Consider the following 17,687-nt stretch of genomic DNA (forward strand, 5'->3'; position numbering starts at 1 on the left):
GAGGTTTTATTCAGGGAGATCACGAAACTCTTGCAGATTTGCAGAATTTTCAGGCCCAAAGAGAGCATTAAATCACCCGCCCCAGCTTGCTCACCTACCCAATCCTTCAAACCTCAGCCACCCGCCCTGCACCGAATGCTCGAGCTGTGTGCCGCCGAAGCCGAGCAGAGCCCCCCTCCACCAGCAGCCCCCAAAGCCCTCGCCCTGCTGCTGGCTGCCGGCCATTTCATACGCTGCAATTTCCTTCCCCCAGCCAGGTACTAACGCACCGCAATCAAGCCACCTCTCAATCTCCCCCTTCTGCAAGACAAGCAGCGAGAGCCGCTGAAATCCCTCAGCATAAGGCGTTTTTCTCCTGCCCCCAGAAGGTTTGCGAGTTCTGCTCCCGGAGGTTTCAATCCTGACAGCTCCCAGCAGCAGGGAGAGGATTTAGGCAGGCACCTTCCTCCGAATTTAGCGAGAAGTGGTCAGGGGGAGGTGAAATTGGGCTGCCGGCGTCTGCAAACTCCCCCTCCGCCCCACTCAAGCGCTTCTTATCCACTTGGCAGCTCTCTCTAGTCTCCAAAGAAGGAGAAAAGGAAGGGAAATTAAAAATAAACGAACCAAGAGATACACATCCATCAGGAGCCAGGCGTTGTCAGCCCAGGTCCCTGTGCAACTACTTCTTTAATCAAAACCTCATGCAGTTTAAGCACTTGACAGAAATTCTAGAACAGAGATCTTGTTACCCTGAACAGGAAAACCTGCAACCTTGAAGAATAAAATCACATTTGCCTGATGGGGTCTATTTTCTTTATAAATCATGCTAAATTATGCCAATCCCATTCCTAACCTTGACACCTGAGGTTTCGCCCTGCGGATTCCTGCGCGATGCACGGGTATTTCGAGGGGGGTCACCAGAGGTGAGGAGACGAGCACGCTCCTGCGCGGCAGCTGAGGATGTGCCATGTCTAATTCAGGCTGTGACGCCAGCCAAAAAAACTTTTAAGAGGCTCAAATCAAGAGAAGGATTGCTGATGGATGTGCTCCCTACTTCAACCTGTTTGCGTGGTGGTGGACGTCAGCCTCCTTGGCTCCTGGCTATGCCGCTTGCCTGCTTGCTGTTGAGACAGTATCAGAAACCACCCGGCTTTCTAGAAACTCCCCATATGCCAAGGCTCGGAGAGCTCTTTAAAGCCTCCAGCACGCAGGTTATCTGCCTCTCCTGCCTTGGAAATGTTTGTCCCCGAGGAGCTGTTATTTAATATCTTCCTTAGTTACCAACGGAAGGGAAATTTCGCCCATCGTCCCGCGGCTTTCCAAACACAGATGGGATTTATTGAAGTTTCTGCCTCCCCGACCTCGTTAAAGTTTTATGGCACGGCTCCAGCGACACGCCTCCTCCTCGCCAGGTGCCCCTCAACAGCCCCACCAGGGCTCAGGTCTCCTGGCTGCTCTCAACATCCTCGGGCAGTTCGAGCAATTTTCCTCCTGGAACAGCTCCGCCGCTGCCTTTCGGGGCCTCACGGGCACTCTGCCTCACGTGGGAGCGTGGCACCCAGCAGCTCCTTTCATAACAGCCCCAGCGGGTGGGGAAGCAGAGGCAGCACGAGGAGGAGAGGAAAAAAGAGGTGAATAGTGCAGGAACATGTCCAAGCCGTGCCGTGGATAACATAAGCTGGGGGCCACCCGGGGATGAGCTGGGTTTTAATTGGCACCGACGGGGGGGAGGGAGAGGAGGGGGTGTGAGCCCTGGGTTCGGTGGGGAAGTGCAGCAGGAGACCCCAGGGGCATATGCACGGTACCCCCCAGAACATGCCTGCAGGGAGGAGGGTAAGAATTTGGAGTCCTGTGGTCTTTTTGGGAAGACTTTCCCCCCCTGTGGAAAGAAGGAGCATCAGCCCAGCCCAGCTCGAGCCCTGCAAACTGCTCCTCTTCAGCTCTGCTCCTCTAAACTGCTCTCTTAAGCGAAGTACACCACTCGACCCAACGAGCGCTAGGGTTTTCTCGGGAGCCACGCTATTCCACAGCCTCCGTAGTTCTTGCTTCATCTCCAAACACTGCAGTTTTGTCCAAAAGAAACACGCCGGGCGCTTAGCGGGGCAAACTCCCCGTGACCGCAGGGCAGCCAGTGCTTGCTACCCTGAGGCCCTGAGATGCCTGTGCAGTGCCCGAGCCCCCGCCGAGGCAGGGTTTCCCCACCACGTATTTATTCAGAGGCGCTAAGCAGCAAGAACAACCCGGCGCCAAGCTTTGCAAGAGGCAGACCTGGCCAGAGTTCAGCAGAAAGAGGGAATTAAGACACTCAACTAAATCAGTGCGTCCCCACCTGATTTCTACCCAAATCGGGAATTTCACGCACAGGAGGTGTTTTGAGCAGGGTCCCACATTGCTTAGTAAGCACAGAGAGCAGAGGGTGCCTGGCACTGCCCAGAAACCCTTCTTTACACTAAGGCTCTTGCAAGCCCAGACAAAGTAATTCAGATGCAGAGACGAGCTCAGCTGCTGAGAAAGAACTCAAAGAGCAAAAAGACAAAGGGAGCCTGTGTAGGGATGCAGAGAAAGAAAGAAGAGCTGCTGGCTCGGTGCAGGCAGGGGACAGCAATCAGACAGACAGGCTAGGGAAAATTCAGGGATGGCTGGAGCCACTCTTGCTAAGATGCAGCCGACAGTGGGGGCTTGCACAGGGCTACAGGTCCCCCAGCACCCCTGCAACAGCCTTCGAGCAGTGCCTGGTGCGAGCCAGAGCCTGGAAGGGCCTGAAAATGTCAGAGAGATGCCGGGGGACCGGGAAGCGCAAGCGTGTGGATGGAGGCACATGGACTGAGAGAGGCACCTGGCCCTCTGCAGCTGAGAAACGTCCAGTGCCACGCTCGCCTCCCCAGAGCTTCCCATCAGCACGCCAGCTCAGGCTGCCCACTGCAAACCCATGCCGAGATGCCTTCTGCTCCCCGCACGACTTGCTTGCAGTGCCACCTGCCGCCAACGGCAATGCTCTTCAGACACTCAGAGGGGACAGCAGCAACCCACAGCAATGAACTTCCTGCTGTTACATCAGCTTTCCCTGTCCTTTAACAGCAGCCAAACTCTTGATCCAAAAAGCAGCGCTATTTCCCAAGCTGCAGGCATCCCGCGAGTCGCAGGCAGAGCAGCAGACGCCAATAAAGGACTTTTTTCTTTCCCTTTTATGCAGCTTCTCGCTGGAGCCCGTCTCTTCCCCCAGAGACCACATCCTGAATCTTCTTGTTCATTGCTTCTTTATGCTAAACGATGACTCCACAGTTGAAATAATGTGGCGTATTCTAGCTCGCATTTCAGACACCGTGAGACTTTTTAATAACGAGTTGCATGAAAAATTAGGGAGGCTGCAGCAAAGAACTCCGACAGAGGTTTCCACAGTGACTCACGGCTAGGAGAGCCTCGCTTTTCCAAAGCCCAGCGTGAGACGATCTCAAGAGCCCCCGCGCTCGGAGAGAGCCGAGTCCTCCCCCTCTGGAAAAACAAGGCCTTTTTAAGGAGACTTCCCCAGGGTGAGAAGCGCTGTGGGGAGCTTTGGCAGGCGGCTTCTGGAATCTTGGCTGCGCTGACATCCCGTTTCCATGAGTGCTTGCAGGGAGAAGGCTTCGTCCCCAGACCTCAGCTGCGCTGCAGAGGACGCTGCGGGAACTCGTGCTCCCCGTCCTGGGCTCCCCACCTGGCGCGTTGGCTCTGCAGTGCTCGCCCAGCAGCCACGGTTCTCGCTGCTCTTGCAGGGAGGTGGCAAACCGCAGTGATAACGGGCAGAGAAAGCTCTTGCAGCCTCAGCTCCTGAAGCGCTATGGCGCCCAGCAGCAATACAGCACCCACAGAAACAGCGAGCGTCACCTGTGCCCAGGTACCCTACCCACGCTTCGGGCTGGCTCGCTGCCACCTCTGCAGCTCTTCGCCAGTCTTCGCAGCGTGATGGAGGGGGGAATATCTTCAGGTTAACTTTTTTGGCTGACTGGTTTTGTTTCCTGCATCCGCACAACCGCCTGCCGACGAACTTCGAGGAGAAGCAGCGGGCAACGCGCCCAGTGCATCCCCCAGGGTAGGGGGTGACCAGTGCCCGGCTGCTGGGGCAGGAGATGCAGCAGGAGGTAGCTGAAGGATGGGTTTGACTGCTCTGCCCCCTCTCCTGAGCTCGGTTCCTAATCCCTTCTGCATCCTGCGCTGGCTCCTATCTTCCTGTCCTCTGCCACATCTGTCACAGCCACCGCTGCCCCCAGGAGACAGCACAGCTCCCTGCTCGCCCACTTCTAGTGCCTGCTACCTGGGCACAGCTCTCCCCACCCAGCCCAGCAGACTTCCCCAGAGGTGGTTTCTGCTCTGGCCTTCTGTTCCCAGAGCAATAAACACCACCACCAGTGGGGAGGATTACAGGGCTCCTGCAGGAGAGATGATTTAGAGGTAAGGGGCTGCTCAGCGCAGCCCAAAGGGGATCCAGCCCCATGTCAGCCAGCAAAGGAGAGCTCAAAACAATTGTGTGGCCGGTGCGCAAGCGGCTCTTACCACGTTCCAGAAGAAAGGGTTGAAGGCGATAGAGAGGATGGCTGCAATGAAGCCGGAGTCAGTCATGTCCACGTAGCCGAAGAGCTGCGCCATGGCTGTAACATCCACCTGGGGGGAGAGAGGCAGTTACCGGGGGCGTGGGTTCCTGTGGGGGCACCGAGCCTCATACCCGAAGGGGGTGTCTTCGTCCCAAACCAAGCGCCCTGCAGGAGCGGGTGATTCTTTCAACGTCCCCAAGCAATGCATCGTTAAATCTTGCTATGCCAGGGTACAAAGCCAAAAAAAGGGGTGGGGGCTCCCCCAAACTGGCTCCCCCCATGCCTCAGGGAGCCCCGTGTCTGCAGCAGTGCCCAGAAGGACCCGGGCGCTGTGAGGACCTGCCGCTGCGAGGATGGGCACCAGCACTACAGGGCAGCAGGGAAACCCTGCGTGCTTCTGAGCTGCAGGGAAGGGGGCACCGCTTCACGGCCTCCCCAGGGCCAGAGGGCTGTCCCCGGGGCTCTGCTCTGCACGGACACCCCGAGCCCGGCACCGTGCAGCCTCCTACTCGCCTTCCATTGCACAAGACCGATGCCAACCCGCAGCACAGTGTGCACGGATGCATTTGCATCATTAGCAGCTGCAAAAGACTTTCCTGTCTTATGTAACAACAACAAAAGAAAACCCTGAAAGCTTGCTGGTTTTCCTCCTTTTTTCCTTTCTGTTTTTCCCCCTATTTCCTTTTAAGAGACATTTTTTTCCCAGGACTGCTCCCTGTCAGCGTTTTTACGTGCAGTAAGCCATGCTGCTTCCCCATCCCTCCCCCTCTCCTTGCAGCGGTATGTGGATGAAAAACAGCCAGCGCCTGCTTTTTTTTTTTGCCAAAAAACTTTGAAAACAAAAGACAAAATAGCCCAGCCCGAGCCTTTCCCTCACTTGAATCAAAACCAAGACAACATTGAGACGTGGAAGGATTTTGCTTCCCAAACACAGCTGTGTTTGCGAGTCCTTCGATGCTAGGGGACGGGAAGGGCTGGAAAAGGCAGCGGCTTGACCTCTCCTATCCAGAAGAGAAGCTCCTGCGGGCTCCTTCCAAGGAACTGGAGCAGTGACAGCAGTCACGGAGAGGGCCTGCTCAGCCTGGTGTCCCCTCACGGCCGAACAACCGCCCAGAGGACGAAGTGCGAGAGCAAAGGTTGAATCGCTACGGGCAGGCGGGGGGATCCTCGCACGGGCTTGCCCCCAGCCCTTAGACCACCACTGAGTGCCCCAGGGGAGAGCATCAAATGAAGGGGAGAGCCCCCAGGGCCTCTCCTCACCCTGTCCCCATTCCTCCTGTCACCCCCATGCAGCCCTTCGCCAACCGACCTTGTCCCTTCAAGCCGAGCGCTGCCAAGCCGTAACCTGGGCACCGAGAGAGCTGCCAGCACCGGGGCCGAACTGTCCGGTCCTGCTTCAATGGCAAACCCACGGGACCAGGACAGCTTCTTTCCTCTTGTTTCATACGGCGCTGAGCACACCGCCAGCACGGGCTGAACAAAAGCTTCTTGACCTACTAACTCCTGGCTGGCAACATCGTTAACATCGCACTCACCTTCTTTTCTCTCCTCCTGAACAACCAAATTCGCTGCTGCCAGCGGGAAGCAGATTGGCCTGTGCCTGGCGTGTGCTTTTCGGGATAAAAGGGGAGCCCATTAGGATGAGCTGTCTCTGCAAGCTGCTGAGACAACCACGTAATGAGCACAGAACATTCAACTTTGCCCCCTCCTCCCTGACAGGTGATAAATAACCGCATCTCGGAGGAGCTCCTGGTGGCAAACGCTGCTTGCTCGGATGCTGCTCGGCCCCAAAATTAGGGTGGATGAGAGCTGCACGGCCACCCGGGTCTGGTGGTGGCATCAGGAGGGGTTTGCCCCTCTAGGCGCTGTAAGGATGTGGCCCTCGCCACGCAGCTGGGGCATGAAATCGTGTCTTGAGTGGCGATTAGGGCCGGGAAGGGAGACGGGAAGCACCTCAAGCACCGTGCACGCACGGTGCCGAGCATCCCTGCAGATTTCCAAGAATCTGCTCCACCTGCAGCCCCAGCCTGGGGGTTTACCACCCATACAAACATCCCTGCTCAGAGGTGGCACAGGGCAGCGACACAGGGCAGCGACGCGATCCCAGGGCTGCTCAGCAGCCCCGCAGCCTTCACCCTCGCGTTCCTCGCACGCTGGGCACCGCGCGGGCCAGCGCGTTGGCAGCACCGGCACAACGGCAGCGTGGCAGCGAGGACGCGGGGCACCCGGCCACGGTGACCTCGCCGCCAGCCGCTGCCTTCCCAGCCCCGACGAGGCCAGCAGGACCCCAAACCCTCCAGCGCCGTGCCTCGTACAAACATCCCGACACCCAGAGCGGGCACGGCCACATCCCACCCCCCACCCCCCCCCCCCTTGGCATGGCCAAAACCCCCCGAACCCCACACCGGGGGCAGCGCGGCGAGCCGGGCCGGGAAGGGCGGGGGGCACAGCGGGTATCATCCCCCTCAGGGACCCCCGCAGCCCCTCTGCAACCCCATCCGGCCCTCGTCCCGGTACCTGCCCGTAGTCCAGGCCGCCCAGCCCGCTGCAGCAATCCCTCGGCCACCACCGCGGCCCGCCCGCGGGGCCCCGCTCGTCGCCGGGGCCGGGCCGCAGGGCCATGACCGGGGCGGGGGGGTGGAGGGGGGCGGGGGGGGGGGGGCCGCGGCTCTTTCCCCCCTTCCCCTTCCCCACCACCACCACCACCACCACCAGCAGCACGCCGAGCACACGCGGCGGCGGTGCCGGGAAGTGTAGTCCGCCCTCGGCAGCCACCGGGAGGACTACAGGGCCCAGAGGACGCCGCGGACGGGCGGGGAGGGAGAGGCCTCCGGGGCCGGGGCATGGCCGCCGTGTCCCCCCCACCCCCACACACACACACACAACACCGGGGAAGCACCCACCGAGCTCGGCGCCTCCGTCGCGGGGCTCCCGGCGTGTTGTCCGGCTGCCGAGGGGGGGAGGCCGGAGCTGGAGGCTGCTGGACTTCGCCCCGGTGAAGCAAGCGAGGGGAAGAAGAAGAGGGGGGGGAGAACGGGGGGGGGGGGGGGGATGGAGGAGAGCGGCACCGCCTGCAGCCCCCCGGCGTGAGGGGGGCGGTGGGTTTGGCCCCCGTGGGTTTCAGGGGGCTGCAGTGCCGGTGGAGCACGGGGATGGGGTCGGTGGTGAGGCACGGAGGGGGTTGGGGGGGGGAATGGGGGGCTCTGAGGCCCCCGGGGTGTCAGGGAGCGGTGGGGGCCGCAGTGGGGCTCCACGGGACCCTCAGAGCCCTTCGGGGCCAAACATATGGAGAGGGCACGGGCAAAGCGTGGGGCTTGGAAAAGAGCACGAGGGTTGTGCTGTGTTCCACAACGGGTCAGTGTTTGGGGCCAGAAACACCTCCCGTGGGTTTCTGGTACAGAAATTGCTGCCGGAATCGCTGCGTGCCCGCTATTGCTCATCCCAGGGCAAAATTTCAACCCGCCAGGTCTGGATGTATTTTACGGATGATTCACTGTGCCCTGTTCCCTTCAGCAGGTGGTACTATTTTTAATGATTGCGATTATTATTACTGGCGTTATCTCTTTTCTGCTCTCCTCTCTGAGATGTTTCGGGTTGGTGCAGCTGGTGGGAATCGGTCCTGTGTGTGGGAGTTCAGGGAGGATCATCCCTGCGGACCTCAGAGGATCTCTGCATGGACCTTCCAGTTTGACAGACCTTCATTTGAGAAGAAATACATTTGTTTCAAAAAGGAGTTAGACAGGAAGGGAGTGTTACGAGTGGGCTGCAAGTGTCCCTTCCAGAGATCTCTCAGAAGCGGTGGTGGGGAAGGGGATGGGACGTGCGCATGTGCCTGGACAGGCACCGAAAACATGCATGAGTGATGGCTCACGTGCAGCCCTCGCTGGCAAAACACCACCCTTTGAGGTTGTGCTTGAAAGATGCTGGGAAGCCCAGTGACGACTCGGCTCAGTGGGAAACCAGGTTTCTTTAACTCTGCTCATCCAAATCACTCTCTGCATCCTCATTTCCCTGCCTGCAGGACCAGCTCCTGCACTCTGGGTGCTTGCACGAGGCTGGATCCCATCCTGTCCGGGCCCTACGAACGCAGTCACAGTACAAATTGCAGCGGTGGCTGGTTTGGGGTGAGGTGCACGCGAAAGCACTGTGGGTGGGAGCAGCGTTCCCCGAACGGATTATCTCCAGCTGCTTCCGGCCTCTTCTCCCTCGCGCTGGATAATTTTGCTGCGTTGAGTGTGTAATTATCGCCTCTGCCATCTCCCAGGCTGGAGCGCAGGAGGATGTTTATTTTGCAAGTCCTGCCAGCTGGGTCCTTGGGGCAGAGGGGAGGGTGAAGGGGACGCAGTGGGGAGAGCAATGAGGGCAGTGTTCAGACAGGAGGAAATGTCTCCCTGGGGAGGGATTTAACAGGGAGGAAAGTTCTCCAAATGGACCTCTGTGCTGCAAGGGGAGGATGTCCCTGTGCTCTCAGCGTGGCTAGCTGGGAGACGACAACGACACCGAGGCGGGCTGGGAGGATAATAAAGCTTTTGGGGGGAAACACGGGGCAAGAGCTGAAATCTCTGACTCTGAGTTTCTTTTTAAACCTTTTGGGGGAAACATGGGGCAAGAGCTGAAATCCCTGGGAAGGAGCTGAGATTCCACATTCAGGAGAGGAAATGGGGGAGGAAAATGTAAAACCATGGGAAATGAGCTGAGAAAAAAGAGCTGGACCTGAAGTGAAGAGGAGCTGAGTAATAAAGCTTCTGAGGGGGAAACACGGGGCAGGAGCTGAAATCACTGACTCTGAGTTTCTTTTCAAATTGTTGGGGAAAAACATGGGGCAGGAACTGAAATCACTGGGTAGGAGCTAAAAATCGTCATTCATGGGGGAGAGCTGGGTTGTCACAAACGTACCCATCCTGTCACCCCACTCTGGGGGGCACCCTGCACTTCAGGGGAGGGGGGCTGCATTTGGGGCAGGGGAACAGCAGGGCCCCCACGCTGCTCCCACTGCCAAATCCCCTGTTGAGGGGATGTTTTCCCCCATACGAAGGAAGGGGGTGTTTGCAGCAGCAGGGCCCCTCCACGCACCGGCCTCTGTCCTGCCTCTCGGAAATATCCTGGCAGCTGTGCAGGAGACAAAGAGGGCTTTCTGCAGGGCTGGATCTTCTTTGTGTCCCCATCCCTCCCCTTCTCCCCGTGGTGTGCCTTTTATCCAGCGCTCTGTTTCCGAGCGCTGAGCTAAGGAAGAGCGCACTGCCCTCTGCGTTCCCAAGTCCCTTCTCAGCTGGAACCCTCCCAGCGGCCTTTTAAATCCCATCACAGCCCCGAGGGGTCACCCTCGATGAATGTGGACTTGCAGAATGCCTGCGTGGGCAGAGAGCACTTAAAGTCCTCAGTGAGAGGGCGCGAGGAGCTGCCCTGCTGGAGGGAGGAGCGATGGTGCATGGGGTTTGTGCAGCCGCCGTGGCTTCTGCAGGCTTCTGCTGCAGCTGCACCGGGGGGCTCTGTGCCTTTGCCACGCTGACTGCCTGCAGGTCAGCAATGTGTGTGTGCAGCAGTCAGGTGAAGGATGCTCGCTGTCAGGTTTAGCGGGATGCTGTGGCTCGGCAAGCTGCAGTTTGGCTCAGGAGCATTTCAGAGTCCCTGAGCGCAAGGAGACGGTGGGACTCCCAGGGCAGGGAGTGCCGTCAGGTGGCTTTCCTTTGGAAATGGGGCACTGGAAAACACCAGCCAAGAGCACAGGGTAACTTCGACTCCTTAGAAGCCCAGGATAAAGTTTCCAGGCCAAATGATTGATTTCCATGCTGAGAAAAAGGAAAAAAAAAAAAGGCGCCCACAGCTTTCACGCTCCCAGGTGACTCGTTGCCCCCCCTTGAGAAGCAGGACAAGCCCATGAGCTCCTCTGCTTGCCCTGCAGCCCTTACAGTCCCCTTCTTTCCCATCTCTCCAGCCAAATGAACCAGAATCGATGTTCATCCCTAGCGAGCTTTGGCCACTAGTGTGGTCACAAGGAAGAGCTGCTTCTGCTGGCAACAGGGGCTCCTCCTGTCCGATCCCACAACCCGCCTGGTGCCACCCAGCCGTGTCCCTCGTTGACAGAGGTCCCATGGGAGCAGCGTGGCTCTGGGGCCTCTTTCCCCAATACTTTGTGTCCCTTCCCCGAGGGCTGTGTCATGGCCCACAGGTTCAAACCTTCCGCGAAATGAAGCTGACCCCTACGGGCTTAACCCTTGCAAATCTGCGAGGGTATTGGACCGACGGGTCATGCAGATCAAAGACGGAGCATCAAAACATGCCGTAAACAAACAGGGCTGCATTGCAAGGCCCGGCAGAAACAAATAGTGCTGGAACACAGAGCTGAAACCTTGGGCAGGCCAGGCAGCCCCGGGATTGCAGCTGCTCCTGTCCTCCATCAGATAACGTGTTGTCACCAGCAGTGTAATGCTGCAATCCAGACCTGCAATCCTGGTGGAAATCCTCTAGTGTTTGTGCTGGAGGTTAGCTCTATTTATATTCTGATGAATGATTTACTCGAGTAATTGGCACACAGCTCCCCTATTACAGATCATAAAGAATTAATCACAAGATTTTTCAATACTCCCCTATTAATTTTATTAGGCTTGATTGAATGTGGCGGACTGGGAACATACGGCATGCGGGTCAGACGCTGCTCCCACTTACACCCCAGTTAATGCTGGGGACTCGCACGGATCGTGAGCCCAGTAAATCTGGAGCATCAGCTGCTGCCTTGCCTCTGCCTGCTCCGACTGCTCCGTGCCTCCCCGTGAAAGCCCAGGGAGGCAGAGGGGCCCTGATCAGCTCCGCATACCCAAATTCTCCAAAAGCTTGAAATGCTCCGACTGAAAGCTGGGCTGGGGTGGGCACTCTGTGCTTCCAGCTCTGCTGCGCGTCGGCGTGAGCCAGAAACCGGAGCCAAGTGTTTGGGAGCTTGAAATCTGCCCCCGGAGCAGTTGTTGAACATCGGCCCCGGGAGGAGAGCTCCCGCAAAGGGGATGCATGGCGGTGCGGGGGGCTTGTTGCCACTGCAAGCTGAAGATGCCCGTGCTGGCAGCGGGGCAGATTGCCAGGCATCTCCTCCCTGGTAGGAGCCGGCACGGAGCCACCGCTGGGCGGTCGTGCTGGGAGGGGGCGCAGCGATGGCACGCAGCGACGGTTGCCCGCGGGAGAGGTTTATTGAAAGAAAAAAATCACCAGCGAGAAGTCCCGACACCCGTAGGAGCAGCGTGACGCATCCCTGCCCCGAGCCAGCAGCGTAACACAATTCCCTGGAGAAGAAAAATCTTCTCCACGTCCCCGCAGAGAACCAGGGAAAACCTCCAAAATCTTCACATCAAAGGCTCGCAGTCCTTCGAGTCCTTCCCCTGCTTTTTCGCCCGTGGGTGTTTTCGTCGTGCTGGCTCGTGCGGTGCCCGGTGGGTGCGAGTCGTGATGCAGGGGAGGGGATGGCATGGGGCTCCGGTCCAGCTCGTGGGCAGCGCTCACCTCCTGGTGAAGCAATTCCTGCTGGGCTCCCAGTAACTACACGATTACCTCAGTGGGTATTTACACGGGGAAATGGGAACTTCGGGGGTAGATGGAGCTGCTCGCCTAAAGCACGGCTTCTCCCGAACCAGGTTTGCAGAGTGACCGGTCTGGCACAGCGACAGCCCGCGTCCCCATCTGCTGTCTTGAGCAGCTGTGCTGAAGGGCACTGGGACGTTCCTGCCAGCAGCTCTTGGCAGGAGCCAGCGAGGAAACCTCCCCACGGGGAGAGCTGAGCCGGGCAGGGCGAATCGGAGAGGCAGCGGAGGACAGAGCAGGATCCGTCCTTCCTGCAGGCAAAGGGGAACAGCACCGCCCCCCTTGCCTTTACCGTGAAAACATTTTGCGTCCACAAGGTCCTGGCTCGGGAGCGCAGCAGGCGAGACCCGCACAAGGGTCTTGTCAAGCTTTGGCGTGCCATGATTGCCTGGGGCTGCGTCTTTGCCTGTTTTCTGCCTCCAGCCAGCTCTCTGAGGCCTCACCGTGTCCTTGCTTCTGGGCAGAGAGCCCCCACGAGCCCCCAGGGTGCTGGGAACCCCCAGCCCAGCCCAGCTAAGCCATACGAGGGAGCTGGGCACTGGGAAGAGCCGGCGCACGAAGCGCAGCCTATTTCCAGGGGCTCCCTGCCCCTCGGAGCCAAGCAACGTGGGATGGAGCCCTCCAAACGGCGGTCAGAGGGGCAGAGCTCGGCAGAGTCAACATTTGGGGAAGGATTCGCCGCAGCTTCCCCGCTCCCCGAGGCCGCCTTCATCACCGGCGTGTCTCTAACGAAGCGGAGGCTTTGCTTTCTGGGATCAATGAATCCGCCGCTCGTGACCTGTCTGCTAAGTGGGAAATCAGCTCTCTCCCTCCCCGAACTCGTCTGAGCTCGGCTCCCAGAGCAGGCTGTGTCCCCGAGGCACTCCGTGTCGCTTAATTGCAAACCTCGGGTCTGATTAGGGAGCAGCAGCACCCGCGCCGCTGCAGCCGGGGAGAGCGGAGGCTGCTCACCCCGCAGCAGCAAGGAGATTTTGGGGCTTTGGGGGCAGAAATCCCCCCGAGCTTTCTCTTCTCCTAAATGCCCTGATCCTGCACAGCCGGCTGCAGGGTTTATTGCCACTCTGCTCTCCCCCTAAGCCCTAAATCCCCCAAACCGTTTAAGTCCCTCCAAAGTCCCTTCCGCGGGGAATAATGCTTTAAGGCAAGCTGGCTTCCCGAAGCAGGAGGCAGCTGCAAAGGTCACTGAAGCCACGTCACCTGGCCACAAACACGTCCCACACCACAGGTACCCCGTTTCCCTTTGGGTCCGTCCCCATGCAGCAGCTCGGGGGGAGCAGGGCAGCTTTCCCTGTGCCTCCAAGTGACTCCGTGCACCCCCAGCACCTTTTCCCGTATGGTGCATGAATCTGAGGCTGAACCAGCCTCCGAGAAACTCCTCCAGGCATCTTCAGCCCAGGGGTGCTGCGTTGCTCCAGACACACCTGGTGTGTTATTAGGGTGACCCCATTAGCCGAGCAGGCAGGTGTCGGAGCCGAGCTGCCTAATGGTCCCCGCAGCAGGGGTGATGGAGGACACGCTGCGTCACCTCTCGTCCCCCCCAAGCAGCCCTGCTCTCAGACGTGGCACCCAGGAGTGCCGAGGAGGGCAAAAAACCCTCATCCAGGACTCAGCAGGGGGACAAAGCCGGTGGGGGGGATGCTTCATGCTGCGTGCGACAGCCCCCGCAGCAGGCACCCAGCGCCACGGAGAGCCAGGCTCAGAGCCTGGTGGGGCCATCAGCCCTTCCCCAAATAGTCCCTAAAAGCTGCGTGGGTGTTGTGCCACCCAGGGCTTAAAGCACCGCAGGCCCCCCGGGAAGGGAGACGTGCAGATCTGGGACAGGAATGTGCTCGTGGGGGCGAGGGATGAGGCTCCCACTGGGGCAGGCAGGTTTATCCCCAGGAAGCACAAAGTTGGCTATAAATACCTCCTCGGAGCATCGCTCCCCCTCCTCTTTGATGTTGTGCTGCTATTTACTTCAAACCCGCTCCCACCGCCGTTATTTTTATCTTCTCTCCTCTCCCCTCCGTTTCACAGCTGTTTACGAGCTGCACTGCAGAAACGTCTCAGAAGGGAGGCGGGGAGAAGCTTGGGGACCCCAGGACAGCAGAAACCCCATGGCCAGCCACCTCCCCTGCCCTGTCGTGGCTCCATCCCAGCAGGAGGAGAAGGACAAAATCTCTGCCTCGTGGGGGTCCCCACGTGCTTGCTCTGGGGCCAGAGGCTGATGGACGGGGGTGAGCTGAGAAACTCGGAGCTGAAACCGTGCTCACAATGCACCCACGGCTGGTTGGGATCCAAAGGGATTGTAAATTACCTGGGGGCTCAGCCTGCAGGGATCTGCATGGTTTTGCGTCCCGTCCCTTGCAATTACACCGCTTTTGCAGACCAGCCCTGGTTTATCCCGTGCTCTCTCTGATTTTAAGGCACTCCAGGAGCTGCAGCTCACCAGGTGCCCCCCGCCCCCCCAGCCCAGCAGCCCTGCCGTGGTGCTCGCTCACGCTTCTGCTCCAAATACATCCAAGAAAATGCTGGCAGGATTTGTGGTGGCCAGACGCAGAGAGTGCCGCTAGGAGCACGCAGCCCCCTGGACGCCGGGTTTAGCAGCAGTTACACACCTCGAACCGCAGAGGGGCTGGAGGGGCCACCAGGAGCAAGGGCAGGCTTTTAAAGAGGATTTCTCCTCCCAGAGGCAGACCTCTCTGCAGCATCGCTGCCTGCTTTGCCTCGATGCTGCTCTTGTGCCCTGCTGGTGCTGGGCAAGGCAGCTCCTCGGCTCCAGGCACCGCGCTCGCCCCCGCTGGGCTCTGCCGCCAGCAGCAGCAGGTGTAGGAGCCCAGCAGAGCCCTTCCCCACTTTCTCCCCGGTGCATCCCAAGGGCTTTTTACTCCACTTTCCTCTAACCTTCAGCCAGAAGCTTTGCTCAGCTGGGACAAACCGGTCCTGCTTGAGCACAGACCGGCACGGAGCGCTGCAGCTGTGCCAGCTCCCCCAGACATCCCCAAACTGGTGCCTGGTCACAAGACAGCCGGTCCCTGGAGGACCCATGTGGCAGGTGACCATAAGCATCCTTCACCCACAGGGGACAGGGCTAATAGGGTGCCCTGCCGCTCTTCAGCCACCTGCATTTATTGCCTTTGCAAGAAATTGGGTAGCTCTGCGCTGCCAAACCCCTGCCAGACCCCGAGAAAACCAGGCAAGCGGTTCAGAAATCAATGAAGGTGGAAAAACCGTGAGCAGACAGGCACAGACGAGCTTAATTCCCTTAAATGAATTAAAAATGCATTGCCCCTCACTGCCGGGAGTCCCGGCAGCAGAGGCAGGGAATGCTGTGAGCACCAGCACCATGCCACCCCCTCCTTACCCTGCCAAAACCCTGTCCCCAGGGAGCCCTGCCACCCCCTGCAGGGGCGCCCCGGGAGGGGGGACACTGCTGGGTGCCAGCTCAGGAGCCTTCAGGGAAAAGAAGCTGCTGCAGTTGACCTTTCAGTTCTCTTCCATAACCTTTTTGGCAAGATGAAGGGTAAACGAGCACAAAATGGTCTGTGTTGTCGAAAACAGGGCCTGAAACAAAAGGTCTGGGTTTTCTCCCCCCCCACTAAACCAAAGCCCCTAAAGCAGACCAGGAGGTACTTAACCACCTTGTTTAAGGTTTAAGGCATTTAATCCCCTTGTCTCTACAGACGAGAGGCCCCTCAGGCTGTCCCTGTTCCCTCTGCTGCCTGTCTCTCCTTTTTCACACACCTGGAGAAGCCAGAAACTGCCTGGAAGCACCGAAACCCAAAGGTCCCCTTTGCCAGGACCCTTTTTAATTTTTTTTTTTCCCCAGATCCCTGTAAAGGGGAGATCAGCCTTGGCTGGAAGGGCTCGACACGCAGCAGTGCCGTCTGTCGGGGCGGATGTTTTGTGTGTGTTGATGCTGGTGGGGAGCCACGCTCACCCCTGGGGCCCCGTTTGGACATCGGCAGCTGGGTGAGAAATCGGAGTCCAAAGGGCAGGGAGGGAAGGAGGAGAGGCTGGAGCCCTCCTGCAGAACGGGACGGACCCCTTAGCCAGACCAAGTGGGGGCTGGCAACGAGGAGGCTTCTCCAGTGGATGGGTTTAGCGGGGGCTGCAGCGAATTCTTCGGCGTGGGGAAAACTTTTAAGTCCCGATGGGCTGCTCTTCTCCAAGGTCTGCTCCAGCCCAGACGGGCAGGCGGCCAGGGAAGCCTCCTGGCCGGGATTGCGCAGGAGGTCATGGCCGTCCCTGCGGGCTCCGCAAGCCGGAGACGGCGAGGAATGATGCCGGGCGGTGGGAAACGGCGCGCAGGGGCGGCTGGTGGCTCCATGCCAGGGCACGGGGACCCTCTTTGGGGGCACCCACTGCCGAGGATGCTGTGATGGGAAGCAGCCGCCCTGGGCTGGGAAAGCCCTGGGTCGTCGCTGCCTCCTCGCCAGCAGAGCCCCGCTGTGGGCATTGCCCTGGTTTCCAAGCCCAGGCTGAAAGCAGCCGCCTTGACTCCTCGATGGTGCCCAACGGCGCCGTGCTGGGCTGCAAACAGTTTGTTTTCGCCCTCTCCATCGTATTGCAGCACAATGGGGCAACCCGAGGAGCGCGCAAAGTGCCAGGCACAGACCCCGTGGGCGCAGCATCCGTGGGTGCAGCAGATGCAGGGATAGGGCACGAGGCTGCAGCTGCCCAGCTGGGGAAGAACTTCTTGGGGTTTCCTTATCGGCCCCAAATCCAGCCCGGTGGGGTGCTGGTGCAGGGAAGCTGCCTGCAATCCATCACCTCCCTGACCGCCGTGTTGAGAGGAAAATGGGCTCGGGGGCACGCAGGACGGGTTTAGGGCGCGCTCTCTCTGCTTGGCTAAAATGACATTAATTAAGCCCCTTGCAGCGTGCAAAAGCTATTCCTACAGGGCAGACAATTAACCTTGAAACTTGGCTTTTAGTGCTTGGAGGGGAGCAAATTTTTCATCCTGTTATTTCCCTGTGCTATTAAGCTAATCCTAGAGACCGCGAGGGAGAAACAACATCACGCGCTCGCCGCCCTCAGCCGTGCTGGGTGAAGCGTGCAGCCCCGCTCCTCGCCTGGCCAGCACGGTTTGCTTTTCACCAGGACCTCCAACAGCATGAGTGTGTTGGCCAAGTGGTGTGACACTGCGAGGCCATGGGACTGCGTGCCTATTATGGCCAGAAGTAAATCCAGCCCTGTCCGAGCACGCGGGACACGGTGTGTCCCCAGCTCTCCAAGGCTGCAGCGTCGCACCCCAGCGCCGCACCGAGCTGCCGGCAGCTTGGTTTTCCTGGAGGAGGAAGGGAAGGAAGGGGGAGGTGAGGAATGGGGGAAATTCGGCCAGAGAAGGTCATGGGCTGGGTTCCCCAGCCCCCCTCTTGCACAACAGAGCTGATGGCAGCACCAATCCTGCCTTCAGCACGGGGCTGCACTGCAGAGGCGAGGGGAAAGGGAGGATGGATCCATGAAGCCCCACCACGGGCTGCTGTTCAGGCACGCCAGCACATGATGCAACATGTTTAAGCACTGACTTAAAAAAAAAAAAAGGAAAAAAAGAAAAAGCACCAACAACCTGAGGACATCTGCTACGAGATG

The 17,687-nt window shown here is 59.0% G+C and overlaps 1 protein-coding gene across 8 annotated transcripts in view; it reads right to left on the reverse strand.

The window, feature by feature from the left end:
* Positions 1–7,548, reverse strand: part of PEMT (phosphatidylethanolamine N-methyltransferase) — a 39,556-nt gene extending 32,008 nt beyond the window's left edge. The window contains exons 1-3 of one of the 8 annotated variants that reach the window (XM_040574578.1): positions 7,069–7,304; positions 6,083–6,157; positions 4,510–4,617 (exon numbers count right to left, since the gene is read on the reverse strand). In XM_040574578.1, coding sequence (XP_040430512.1) covers positions 4,510–4,602 — 93 coding nt within the window. In that variant the 5' untranslated portion in view covers positions 4,603–4,617; positions 6,083–6,157; positions 7,069–7,304. Of the gene's footprint in view, positions 1–4,509; positions 4,618–6,082; positions 6,158–7,064; positions 7,305–7,450 lie in introns of those variants that run through there. The other 7 variants (XM_040574579.1, XM_040574581.1, XM_040574584.1 and 4 more) reach the window with 7 other exon arrangements.
* Between the last annotated feature and the right edge of the window lie 10,139 nt (positions 7,549–17,687).

The sequence above is a fragment of the Cygnus olor genome, chromosome 15, assembly GCF_009769625.2.
Source record: "Cygnus olor isolate bCygOlo1 chromosome 15, bCygOlo1.pri.v2, whole genome shotgun sequence".
Lineage (NCBI taxonomy): Eukaryota > Metazoa > Chordata > Aves > Anseriformes > Anatidae > Cygnus > Cygnus olor.